This window comes from Verruconis gallopava, assembly GCF_000836295.1.
Source record: "Verruconis gallopava strain CBS 43764 unplaced genomic scaffold supercont1.16, whole genome shotgun sequence".
Classification (NCBI taxonomy): Eukaryota; Fungi; Ascomycota; class Dothideomycetes; order Venturiales; family Sympoventuriaceae; genus Verruconis; species Verruconis gallopava.
In genome coordinates, this window is record NW_015622152.1 from 491,526 (window position 1) to 504,198 (window position 12,673).

General features: G+C 53.8%; 7 protein-coding genes across 7 annotated transcripts; 4 read left to right on the forward strand and 3 right to left on the reverse strand.

Annotated features, from left to right (window-relative positions):
* The first annotated feature begins 591 nt into the window (after positions 1-591).
* PV09_05361 (uncharacterized protein) lies at positions 592-1,338 on the forward strand. Its single transcript, XM_016358858.1, has one exon. The coding sequence runs from the start codon at positions 816-818 to the stop codon at positions 1,233-1,235; it is 420 nt and encodes a 139-aa protein (XP_016213477.1). The 5' UTR covers positions 592-815; the 3' UTR covers positions 1,236-1,338.
* On the forward strand, positions 1,321-1,841 carry PV09_05362 (uncharacterized protein). The gene has a single exon (XM_016358859.1). It carries the CDS (start codon positions 1,381-1,383, stop codon positions 1,708-1,710), a length of 330 nt encoding a protein of 109 aa, XP_016213478.1. The 5' UTR covers positions 1,321-1,380; the 3' UTR covers positions 1,711-1,841.
* A 569-nt stretch (positions 1,842-2,410) lies between these two features.
* PV09_05363 (uncharacterized protein) lies at positions 2,411-5,175 on the forward strand. The gene is made up of 2 exons (XM_016358860.1): positions 2,411-4,340; positions 4,408-5,175. Exons 1-2 carry the CDS (start codon positions 2,808-2,810, stop codon positions 4,504-4,506), a joined length of 1,632 nt encoding a protein of 543 aa, XP_016213479.1. The 5' UTR covers positions 2,411-2,807; the 3' UTR covers positions 4,507-5,175.
* Positions 4,633-5,299, reverse strand: PV09_05364 (uncharacterized protein; the record flags this gene model as incomplete). Its single annotated transcript, XM_016358861.1, has 2 exons — positions 4,633-4,908; positions 5,021-5,299. 2 exons carry the CDS (start codon positions 5,297-5,299, stop codon positions 4,735-4,737), a joined length of 453 nt encoding a protein of 150 aa, XP_016213480.1. The 3' UTR covers positions 4,633-4,734.
* A 5-nt stretch (positions 5,300-5,304) lies between these two features.
* PV09_05365 (uncharacterized protein) lies at positions 5,305-6,035 on the reverse strand (the record flags this gene model as incomplete). The annotated part of the gene is made up of 2 exons (XM_016358862.1): positions 5,305-5,795; positions 5,936-6,035. 2 exons carry the CDS (start codon positions 6,033-6,035, stop codon positions 5,305-5,307), a joined length of 591 nt encoding a protein of 196 aa, XP_016213481.1.
* Positions 6,036-6,629: 594 nt separating this feature from the next.
* Positions 6,630-11,169, reverse strand: PV09_05366 (uncharacterized protein). The gene is made up of 10 exons (XM_016358863.1): positions 10,898-11,169; positions 10,216-10,702; positions 10,119-10,139; positions 9,862-9,956; positions 9,584-9,781; positions 9,419-9,526; positions 9,234-9,303; positions 8,616-9,133; positions 7,341-8,563; positions 6,630-7,247 (listed from the first exon to the last, which is right to left on the reverse strand). The coding sequence occupies exons 1-10, from the start codon at positions 11,033-11,035 to the stop codon at positions 6,848-6,850; spliced, it is 3,258 nt and encodes a 1,085-aa protein (XP_016213482.1). The 5' UTR covers positions 11,036-11,169; the 3' UTR covers positions 6,630-6,847.
* Positions 11,170-11,438: 269 nt separating this feature from the next.
* PV09_05367 (cyanate hydratase) lies at positions 11,439-12,618 on the forward strand. Its single transcript, XM_016358864.1, has one exon. It carries the CDS (start codon positions 11,732-11,734, stop codon positions 12,239-12,241), a length of 510 nt encoding a protein of 169 aa, XP_016213483.1. The 5' UTR covers positions 11,439-11,731; the 3' UTR covers positions 12,242-12,618.
* The last annotated feature ends 55 nt before the right edge of the window (positions 12,619-12,673 follow it).

A 12,673-nucleotide genomic window follows, 5' to 3' on the forward strand; every position in this document is an offset into this window, starting at 1 on the left:
GTTGCTGAAAAGCAAGCAATGTATCCTGGCCCTCACACTGTCCAGAAGCACTTGCATGTCCTTGGTTGGGGGGAGGACACCAAAAAAACAAGGCTGGATATCAAGAATGCAGCCTTGAACAAGAATGATGATTTAGTCAGGCGACGGAGCTCCACCAGTCAGAAACGACACAAATTCGCGGCCAGCAAAGCGATCGCGGCACGACAGCCCCTGCCCAAAGGTCAACGGCAGTGCTGGCAGCCCGATGGCGTCCCGGCCATGGACCAACCAGAGTGTTGTCGACCGGCATACTCGGATGTGTCATCACGGCCAGGACTCTCATCGTCGGGTTGGGAGCTGGGAGCAAGATCTGCAGCGTGCCAGCGCAGATGACTCTGATCACTGTCATGCAATTTTGACGCTCACGAAAGGGTATAGTTGGCGCTGGCGCCCAAGGGAGGCCCATGGACTAGTCCTCGAAAGGGGTAAAGTGCTTTCCGGGTAGAGTATAGACGAGCTGAAAAAGCCGTTGCATCATGGTTCCGACAATTCCGTGGTGAAAGCTTGAGGGCATTCATAAAAAGGTTGCCAGGTCGGCGGCCTGGGTTGGCTGTGATTATCATTGCATTTGCTCGACAGTCGCCGCGAACGCAGCAGCGCCGTCTTCCTCTCGTCCTCCTCTGTCCTACCACCCATTTGCTTTTACGCCGCGTCAAGTCCTCTTCGCACATTCTTCTTTGCTTCCCACACGCGACCCGCTCGCGTGCGAGAAAGCTGCCAGCCACCGAGGACAAACCCGTCGTCGTCACGTACCTGCCCGGATCCCAGTCGCAGCAATGGACTTCCAGCTCTCCCAGCGCCACCACATGCTCTCTCACCAAAGACCACAAACATCCTTCAAGCCGAAGCAGCTGTCCCAATGCAGGTCCGGCCAGCCCAGGACCGTGTGGGACCTGGTGCGCCTCTGGCACTACCGCTTCGAGCTCACCTTCGGCTTGTACGTCATGGACACGGGCGAAAAGACCGTCTTCTATGCCGTGATCATGCTGCTGCTCGCCGCCGTCGTCTGGGCCATCACGTGGACCAGCAGCTTGATGCTCTCTGGGATCGAGGCCGCCGTTGGGACGCGATGGAGACAATTGGCCGGCAAGGCGGTTGCGACGCAGGTGCAGGCATGGGCCGAGCTGAAGATGGACAACGACATGGGGAGCCGGCTGGGCAGCGTCGCGAGGAATGGCACAAGGCGCACGCTGTGACGGGGCAGGAGATGGAAAGAGAGGCCGCACGCACTGAAACGCTTTCCCTGGGCTGCTCGCATGGACATGTCTGGTGTTTTTCTCGTTATTTTTTTTTTTTTTTGGGAGATTCTTTCGCTATGGTTTTACATGAAGCGTTTTTACGATGACTGATTTACGATACCCAAAGGCTCGAGTTGCACTGCATTGGAGGAAATACAAAGGCTCGGCTTTGCGAGACCGGCGGAGAGACGCGCCCTTGATCGCGTGTGGGACATTTCTAATTTTTTTTTGGGTCGACGTCTGTTCGGAGGGGGATCTTGCTGGTGGGCGAATGCCAGGGCGAGAGAGTGGAGAGACGCGTGGGTGGAGGAGAAGGAGACTGCTGGGACGGCCAACACACGGCCATGGCGGCGATAGGCAGCCCAACACACAGACTATGGGGGTGGTTGCGGTTTTCAGTTTCGACACAGCTGCCTCCGCGCACTTATTCTGAAAGAAAATGTACGGATACGACTGTCGAAGAGTAGCAAATAATTATGGGTTGCCGGACTAGGTCCAAACAAGCTAAACTTACATCGCCCCGCAAGCTCGATCAGATAAGTGATCCAACCTGCTCACGCAACGTTCGTCCAGACCTCTGCGTACTTGTGGCTGCAAATGCCGCAAACGTGGATTGGAGCACGTGGTTTCTGCTCGTGAGTGCGGACAAGACGTCAGAGGTGAACGAGCAGTGCGAAACGATGGGGATCGTGGCCGCGAGTGAGGCGGATCCAGACGACGCTCACCAAGGCCTTTGCTGGTGGTGGACAAGATCGCTCGCTCCGCCCCAAGCCAGCGGACAGAAAACGTTCTTGGGAGAGAGGCGATGCAGGAGGCCCCGTATTTTTGGAAACGCGGCCCAGCCCTGCGCCGGCGGAGACCTGACTAGTCGACGACGCTTGCACTGGGCCTAACCTGCTTGTATGGCGAAGGAGAATGTGCCTCGCGCAGGCCCGGCTTGAAACGAAGTCGTGCTGGCGAACCAGTCGACACAACGCTCGCGTCCCGGCACGGCACGAAGCAGGACAGACGCAGCCCACTCGGACGTCCCAAGGCGAGAGACGAGGTGCGATTGCTGGCCGACTGTTTGCGTTGCGGTCGCGCCCTAATAAGCCGTCGTGCGCACGCCCGCGGTCCCCTGGGTCCAGCCACAGCCTGAGAGCGTCCCCGTTGGCTGAGTCCTTCTGACGACGACACACGCAATTCACTTCTCTTGGCTTCGTTGCAACCGCTCCACTGTCCGTTCTGTTCTTGTTGCATACATAACGTTGCTGTTCACCAACCCCCCCGCACTCTCCCGCAAGCACCTCGACATTCGCTTTGGCTTGCCTTTTTTTTGCTTCCTCGCTCGAGCCGTGACGGCGAAACCGACGGCCACCAACCCTTCCTTTCTATCCTCTCGATCTTCTGACGACCGTCCAGCCTCAGTACTCCGTCTAGAAAAAACAGACGATCTTTCGAGCCTCGTCAGATTCTCGCCGTGAGAACCCTCCACGTTTGAGGCTGGCTTCCTAGCCTGCACCACGCTCACTGAGCAGCACCAAACCTTCCATGGCCGCAAACGACTACTACACATCCTTCCCTCCTTCGTCACAGCACCACGATACCGCATACTATGGTTCGGGCGCGATAACGCCAGAGTACGGCAGGACGAACGCTCCTTTGCCTCCCGTGCCCGCCACGTCGTCGCCGAGACCGTACAAGCCTCCGTTGGACTCGCACCTTCCGCAAGGGGGGAGTCCGTTCGACGACCGCCAGTACCCAGCATATCCACCTCCAACACAACCTGAGCCGGGGTCAGGACAACATTCCCCACCGTACTACGGCCGACCCGGCGACAACGCGTCACCCTACGCCTCCAATGACCCCTTCGCCGACAACAACGCCATACCTCTCCAGAATCAAGGCAGAGACTACGGGAAGAATGGAGGCGTCGGTGCCGCGCTGCGCCCGTTTGAAACAGAACAGGGCCCGATCCGGCCAGACGACAGACGATACAGAAGGAGGCGGAGGAAGCAAGGCTGGTTCACGGGCAAGATTACCTGGGCCTGCTATACATTGTTCCTTATCCAGGCCGGCGTCTTCGTCGGCGAGATCGTCAAGAACTCCGTCCTGACGGGCTCGCCCATTGAGCTACATCCCTCCTTCAACCCCATGATCGGGCCTTCCCCTTACGTCCTCATCAACATGGGCGCGAGGTATGTGCCTTGTATGAAAAACGTCGACGCGAAAATTACGAACAATGCCACCAACACCGTCACATACACGCCCGCCTCGAGCCCGGACATTCCCTTTCAGTGCCCGAACACGACCACAAACGACGGAAATTGCCACTTGCAGGACCTATGTGGCTTCGGCATGGATCTAACGGAGAAGGACGGCAAGACGCCGATGCCCAACCAATGGTTCCGCTTCATCACCCCTATATTCCTACATGCCGGCATCATCCACATCGGCTTCAACATGCTGCTGCAGCTCACCCTCGGCAGGGACATGGAGTTGCAGATTGGCACCATCCGATTCGTACTCATCTACTTCGCCGCAGGTATCTTCGGTTTCGTCTTCGGTGGTAACTTTGCACCGAATGGAATCATGTCCACGGGTTGTTCCGGCTCCCTATTCGGCATCATTGCGCTCACACTGCTCGACCTGCTCTACTCGTGGAAATCTCGCACGTCGCCCGTCCGCGAGCTGCTCTTCATCGGCCTCGACATGGTCATCTCCTTCGTGCTCGGTCTGCTCCCAGGCCTAGACAATTTCTCCCACATCGGCGGTTTTCTCGTCGGTCTCACGCTTGGCCTCTCCTTGCTGCGTTCGCCCGACGCGCTAAGAGAACGCATCGGCCTTGATGATCCCAAATATGGGACCCTGGAGCAGGAGGAGGAGCAGAAGCAGGGTCAGGGTTTGAAGACGTTCGCCAAGCAGCCTGTCGGCTTCTTCAAGGGCCGAAAGCCCCTTTGGTGGGCTTGGTGGCTTATCAGGGCAGGTGCCCTCGTGCTCGTCGTCGTTGTCTTTATCGTTCTGATCAACAATTTCTACACTCAGAAGGACAAGTGCGGTTGGTGCAAATATTTGAGTTGTCTGGTAAGTCCGGTGCCTTCTCAAATGAATGCAATAGAAGATATACTCTGTGCTAACCAATCGTCGATAGCCCGTGAAGAATTGGTGCGATATTGGCAACTTGGAGATTACCCAGTACGAAACTGCGAACAAGTTCAGGAGAAACCTTCTGGTCCCCGATGAGTTGTGAGACGCTCGGCATTTGCACGTATCCTTTTGTAGCATTGGGAAAGGTTTCTTGCGTAACGACCTCCAGCTCATGATTGAACATTAGAGAAGAATATGTAAGGAGAATAATATGATGGCAAAGTTTGAGCGGCGTAATTCGCTGCGCTTTCTATGATAGCCAAAAAAGAAAGAAAGAACGAAAATCTTAAGGACCGATCAACCCGTTCCGCATGTTTACAGGTGGATTCTGCTAGAATCTACCTCCCGTCTCACGAACGCTGACATTTCGTAGCTCACGCAGCGTTCGGCTGGACGCCAGCACATGCGAGAGAAGCGTCCCATAGTCCCAGCCCAAGCCCTCGGCCGCAAGCGCCGTTAGACTTGCCTGGTCCTCGCGGCCTGGCCTTCCAGGTCCTGTCATGTTCTGGATGCGTCGTCAGCATTCCGGCCCCGCGGGCGTGCGCGCGCGCTCTCAAAACGTCGCGCTATGGAGCAAGGGAAGGGGGCTAAGCTGTACGGGCCGGCTTCATATTCACATCGAACAACATGAATGGCGAGGAGGGATCATGCTCGGCGCGGCGAACGTCGATCCGAATCGGCGCCGTGGCGTGGAGGAGCTCCGCGACGCGCTCGCACTCGCGCTGGACCGCCGCGTAGCTGGCGTCGTCGCGATACGCGGCCGAGTCCTCGGGCACCACGCGCGAGTTCCGTGTGACGGCCACGACGCCGTTGTACGGCGCGATGCCGTCCACGTGGTTGACGCGCTCGACGACGGGCAGCGCCCTGTACTGGCCCCGCGGGCCCGTCGGCGGCATGACCGTCACGGTGGCCTCCTGGCCGGCGAGGTACTCCTCGAGGATAACGGAGGACCTCTGCGCGAACAGCTCGCCGGCTTCGCGACCAGCGGCCCCCGAGCCAGGTGCGTCAGCATCGCCGCCTGCTCGAGCTCGGCCGGGTCCCGAACAAGCTGCGCGCGCGGCAGGCCGAAGCCCTTGGACCGCAACATCTCGTTGACGACGTCCTTGTCGTCGTACAGGTCCACCAGTCTGGGCGGCTGGCCGACGACGCGGAGCTCGTCGGCGACGGCCTCGAGCCCCGGCGACGTCTGCAAGGGATGCTGCGCAAATACGATCGTGTTCGCCCACAGATGGGTCGCGCGCCTGCCGACGGCGTCCGCGATGCCGGCCTCGGTGTCGGGAAAGCACCAGTCCTCGTCGCTGGCAGGGTCCGGCGATGCGCTTGGCGTCACCACCTCGACTTCGCCGCCGTGCTTGAACACGTACGCTATGTCCGCGCCAGAGTCCTTGTACCCTGCATGGGCTTCGTCAGCCACGGAGAAAGAGAAAAAAAAAAAACACACACACAATTTGAAAAAAACGTAAAGGGGGAAAAATGAATGAAAGAAAGAAAGGCAAGAAAGAGCCGGTGTCTTGCAAGCTCTCAACGCATACCACTCGGTTTTTTAGGCTTGCGAACGCCATTGATCAGTGGTGGATCCAGGGCCTGGTAAAGGATCGCAACTCGCTTGACCGCACCGGCAGAGCTCGTCATCGTCGCGCTCTTTCCCACATAAATGGCCAGCCCACCGTTTGCGAGAGCTCGTGGAGACGACACGAACACCGACTCGGGCAATCTCATCACCAGCCCTCGACTCGCGCGGGTTGGAAGATCTTTTCAAAAACATTATAAAAAAAAATTAAAAAAAAAAGAGAGAGAGAGAGAGGAAGAGAGATAAAAGTCAAAACAAAAAGACGTGCAGCGTCTTTGCGGGGTTGAAAGTGGAACGTTTGGGGGACTTATCGTTCCGCACGTCGTTCTCAGCCGACCTCGCCTGGGGTCTTCCGGAGGATGACGAGAACGAGGACGAGGACGAGGACGAGCGATGACTTTGCCTGGGATCGCGTCAAGAAGAAGTTTGTCTCCGTCCCGTTGGCTTACGATTGCTTTCAGAACTCATCTCACGCACCACTTTACTGATTGCACGCGGGCGGTGACGAGGTTCTAGCTAACAGCTTTTGAGCCGCCCACGCCTCGCCCCGCGAGGCTGCGGTTCTCAACCTTGGCCGATGTAGTTACGGTCGCCGCAGAGAAGCGTCATTGACTACAGCGTCTACATCGTACAATTTCAACTGCTCCGAGGACAGGCTTGGTTTCATTTAGCAATACGTTTAATATTTCAGTAACGTTTTTTTGACAGGAGAAATTGTTTAAGCGTCAGCCGCTTCATTGTATGATGCATGGGAATGATTAGGTAGCGTTCCCGATTATCGCATGCTGGAAAACAAAAGCTCATGTTGTTTGCATTCTCAGACATCGTACCACTGCTTAACTATGCGCTGACACTCCTTCTGGATCCTCCTCAATTAAGTGTACACTTCTTCCGTAAAGGCATTAAACTCTAGACCCTCCTGGGCAATGTCCTCACCTTTGAGAAATAGCAGAGGCATTTCGACTAGAGTGCCCCTAATCTTGCTTAGCTCTTCTTTTACTTGGCTAACGCCGCCGGGAAACTCTTCTGCTACCACGTGGCCTACTGTGTATTTGCCCACTGGCTTGGCCTTGTTCTTGTCCTTTGGATCTGCCTCACGGAAGTGCTTCTCGTACCATTCGTCATAGTCTTTCCAGGTAAGAACACTGTCATGAGGTACTGGATGGAACACCTTGCCGAACACCTCTGTGTTGATTCTTGCGCGGGTATTCCATAAATCCAGGAAGCTTTGATCTAATGGATCTGCAACAACGCGATCTTCTTCTGTGCCGAATCTATTTTATATTAGCGTTGAATTTAGGGCGCGCATAGATATTGTCACAGAACTTAGGTTGAAGGGTATGAAATGCCTGCACGAATGAACTTACTGGTACTCATTCGGAATGCCAACTGGCAAGTAATTCGGCTCTTCCTTTTCGTAGTCCTGGGGTGGTAGCAATCCAAGATGCTTCTTGAACAGCTGCCTGCGGAGCGTTGCTGCAAATCGGGATGCCTTCCATGGCCGTCCGTCCATTGTAGAATCAATCATATTGTGATCTTCAATCACAACTGCAATCTCTGAATCATGGTCACCAAGTTGAGAACGGTCATTGAGGTTGGCAGAACCACAGATCACGATCCGGTCATCGGCGATCAAAAGCTTAGAGTGAATATAGAGCTCTTCCGTGACAAACGCATCAATCTCTGCCTCTGGAGGACCCTCCCATGGAACGTTACGAATGTCCTCGCCATTGAGCATATAGCATTCGGCGACGGAATCCCACCGGCCACTGCTCCAAGGTCCAGTGACGGTCTGTGCAGCTTGCTGGTACTGACCAAGAGGATTTTGCCCTTGGTATTGCGGCCGATCCCCATATCCTTCTTGCTGCTGTTGTGGTGGTGTCGGGCCGGATGGAGGCGGAGGAACTTGATACTCCGACCCGGGTAGCTCAGCAGGGTATTCCTGCTGCAACGGTGGTGGTGCAGCCCCACCAGATGGGTGGTAAGCTTGATATTGATGTTGCGTGGGCAGTTGTCCATACGTAGATTGTACAGCGGTATACTGTTGTTGGCCAGGATATGGTTCTCGAGTCTGAATATCGTGTAACCCACGACTTTGAGATGCCCCATCATCCCGGAAGCCACCACCATAAGTTGCGTCAAATTGTTTTCGTGCATCTTCGTATTTGACGCCGCTGGTTTGCTCTACCTTTGCCATGGTGGCAGAAGTGTTTATGCGATCGTAGTTGCGTAGGTTATAGAATCGAATATAGTCCATTGGGTTGTAGCCAGCACGAGCAACGGTTTCGTAAATACTATCACCGCCACGATTTATCGAGTTGTACTGGAATTCCATTATGGCTCGCGTCGAGAGCGCGTCGTCATGGCGAAGGTCTCCAGCAAACGCAGGAATGGCTGGCATGATTACGATCATCTTCCAGTTCTGGCCATTTCGTGCAGCTCGAATAATCCGTTCGACGATGGCGGCACCAATCTTGTTTCTAACGGGCCGCTGCCTGTCGGTCGTAGCAGTGATAAAAAACTGGTTTTCAATATATACAAAATGCTCGCTGTTTTTGATAACTTCAATGTACGCGTTCGCGATCGAATGCTAACCATCTCTCCATTAGCGCAAGCAAAATTTTCAAAGCTGATAGACACACCTCAATTGGGACACCATGGCTCCATTTCGCACAGCTTCTCGTCAGCTGAACAGAGAAATCAGAGCCAGCACCGACATGTGAGCCCCCAGGTGGTGTTGGCCGATGAGTATGCAATCCATAACGGCCTGCATACTGATGCATTTGCTGACCGTATTTGCTTTCTTCAAATTCTTTGTACTCTTGTTCGATACGATGTTTCATTTTGGTGCGGAGACCGCCCTCCCGTCCGCTGAATAAGCCGCGGTCGTTCTCGCCACCGTCATCGTCATAAAGCCCACGGCTGTCTTCATCTTCACCTTCAAAGCTTCGTGCCACTTGAGTCGGAGGTGGTGCGAATTGAGGGACTTCTTGTTGATAGCTTGGAATCTGTTGAGGAGGATGGACAACTCCTGGAGCTGAAGAAACGCTTAACAAAGAATACCTTGTGTCCTTTCGGACACGGTATTTTTCCTCGTATATCAAGTTCCATCTTTGTGCAAAGTGCTCTCGAAGGTCATGAACGACTGGTCCAGATATGCCTATAACTGGTTAGCATAATACGGCTTTAATGGACGGGTGCTATGATTCGGCAATTCACTTCGACAAAAAAATTGACGTGGTGATTTGTCGAATACGTACAGATACTCAAGTCTGTCCAACCCATACGGGAGTTCTTAGTTCGGTCAAGCTTGTTATTTTGCCAGTGAACCTAAAGCACAGATCAGCAGAGCAGACACAGGTTTGATTGGTAAGGTGGAATTAAATGCAATGAAGAACTCTTAAATCATGGTCGTTATTGATAAAGTAGACAGTGATTCACTTACGACATCCTGAAAGTCCATGATCCGGGAATTGTTATAGTCTTGACCAGGAAATACGATGCGGTTCAGATCTCCAGGATGAACGTCTGCGATTGAGTGCTGATTTGTGTCCTACTAGATATAAGTATCCTTGTAAGTCCAATTGAGGACGAGGAACTTGAGACGTACCCATCGACCATAGCAAAGATCAAGACCACCCATGAAGGCCATCGTACCGTCGACCAGACATAATTTCTCGTGATGAGCCCAATAGAGTACGGAGTCTTCAGTGGAACCATAAAGAGCACTGAGCGCATTTCCAGGCATCGAAGCTAGCGAAGATGCACTCAACTTGAGATTCTGCAGACCTTGAACGAAGTCTTGAGCCTGTTCGTCAATTCAGCACCGAAAGACAAATTGCTTTACCGTTTTAGATAAATCATGCTGAATTTCCACTTCATACATACCATATTTTGCTTATCCGGCAAGTGATCAGGATGACGGAACACGCAAATGTTGGGATGCAGTCCTTCCAGGTGATGCTTCGTATGCGCCGAGGAGACTGAAATAGGAGGCTCAATTAGCGGGGAGTCCTGTTCAAGCCGTTCTAGAGATGAGAAGATGGCCCATAGCCCAAGTTTTGTCATTGTCTTTGTCACTAGGTCGACAGACGCTGGGAGCATCGAGTGCAGGTAGTCAGGTACGGATGGGTTTAGGTACTTACGCGTCAAGGCCTGAGTAACCTCTGAATATGCGGTTAGCCAAGTTTTTAAGACGCCAAAACCGGACCTTGCAATCTTCTATCAACTGCTGCATATTACCTTTGTATACGATAATGTTCACTTTCACTCCTCGCTCGGCGGCGGCCTTTAGCATGTTGTCGATCCGGTACTGCTCGTTCTTCGCAGGCGGTCTCCGAAGATACAGCTCAGGGCTTAGCCACCAATCCAGTATCCATATGCTCTCTCTTGCTGACTCCAATGCCTTGCTGACGGCCCACATGTAACTACAGCCGTCGACGTACCACTTGACATGATTTCCGCTGGGTCTTTGCGGGGCAAAACTCATGTACCTGTTCTTTTTGTGCAGTTCATGAGCACCTGGGTGGCATTGACCTCCATCATGGGTGTGGGAGTGGATTTCGCTCATCGCTATTTTGGTTTTGAGGTCGTAGCCTAGCTTGTGCACCCCTTGTTGCAGCTTGTCGAACAGCGACATGCCACTTCCGGAGCCTTGCAGGGGATTTGGAGAGGATCCGATGCCTTGAGGCTGTCCAGATAGATGCGGTTGGTACGTTTGTGTTACGTTCTGAAAGGTTGATTAGCGGCCTGATCGCTCGTCAACTAATTTTGGGGGAAAGGGAAGAGAGCGCAGCACGTCAGTTTCAGCAAGTCCGAGCGAGCGATGGGAAGTTCGAACTGCTGGACAACTCCAACAGATCGAAAAGGATGAGAATCTGCTGCTAAAACACAGAGAATTTGCAGGCTCGAGGGGTCTACGCACAGAAGAGGCCGGCTGCTGGTCGTTGCCGGGTCGTCGTCCTGAGGTGAATTTGCGAAATGCATCTCCCAGAAAGCCGCGCTCACTCGTCTCTCCGCCCTGTCCATGGTATTCGCCGTACGCCAGATCGTCGTCTGCCATAGTACAATGCCTTTGAAAGGACGCACAATGTCAATGGATTGCTCGAAGCCTGAATGAAAGGTGGGGGCTTAGCTTTGCAAGTACGCGTCGCACGAGTCTGCCCCGCGCAGACTTGGCATGACGTTTCATGCTCGCCTCAGCCTCGCCGGCCGCCATAGAACTACGACACTTCCTGACTTCGGCTCCCTTGCCAGGGGCCCGCAAACCATGCGGCTTGCGGTTTAGATGCGCGCTTCCAGAATTTGAATGCTCGTTGCATCGACCACGTCTCGGACGCTACGGATCTACACTTTTCATGCGGCGGGACTTCACCCGACCGTCGGCCGGTCTTTGCTCGGCGTATAATTGCCAGGAGCGGGCTCCAGTTCCCGGAGCTTGCCCCTCCACTTCAATCTGCAGGTGACGTTCCTTCAGCCCGCGGACTGGGCCCAGTAATGAGATAGCGTTGTAATTATTACAAGATTCAACTGCCTAGATGCCGGGGGAGCTTCGTCCATAAATACGCCTTGTGTCCCTCCGACTATCTCATCGTGTGGAGACCTTGCTGCCACTGCCAACATCACCACCGCCTCCTCGTCCTCTTCCTCCTCAACCCATTCGCAGACCCAGTACCGTGCATCCCTTGCCATCACCACTGCCTCCCGTATCGCTACTGAAGTGCAGTGTGCTTGTCCATTGAGGTACGTCATCGGCAGGATGTCGGCTTCTAAGCTTGGAACCCAAGATCATCCAATTGCAACCCTCGATGCCTCGCTAGTTGACCGCCTCCCTGCGTCGTCCGCAACTCTCTTCGAGGGCAAAAAGAAAAAGAATCTCTCGTTTGAGGCTATAGCCAAGGAACTTGGCCGAGACGAAGTGGCTGTCGCAGCTCTCTTCTACGGACAGGCACAGGCCAATGCGCAAGACATTGAGAGACTTTCGAAGCTACTGGACATCGATCACGGACTGCTCTCGCAGCAACTATACCAATGGCCAGATCGCGGCCGGACGCTGGATATGCCACCCAAGGACCCCCTAATCTATAGGCTGTACGAGATTGTGCAAAACTACGGCTACGCGTACAAGGCCGTCCTGAACGAGAAGTTTGGCGACGGTATCATGAGCGCTATCTCGTTCACCACCCACGTGGAGAAGGAGACGGATGAGAAGGGCGATTGGGTCAAGATAACCTGGAGAGGAAAGTGGCTGCCCTTCACGAGGTTCTAAGACGAATGTTCAAGTTGTCGGGTTAAAAAAATACGAAGCGTGTTGGTGCAAAATGTCATGTTAATGGCGGTAAAGTGTTCATTTCCAATTAAATTGTACCTACATCCCCTTGGACCGCTCCGCATTTGTGATGACGCCGGAATGAGTGACTACATGAAGAGGGAAAGTTGAGGGTCGGATATGTGAGCTACCACAGATAGGTAAAGAAGGCTCACACGTAGCGTTCGAGACCTGAGGATCTCACAAGAGTGTGATGTAGAAAGTTGAATTCGACCCAGTGATGTCACATAATACGTTGTGGCAGATAATATCTTCCGCTGAGGAAGAGCAGATGTAACACAATGCTACTCAGGATCACATTGATCCTTAACGTTGCCATGTCGTCGACTTGAAAATAGCGACGCTCGCATACGTGCAAAGATAAGCTGATCG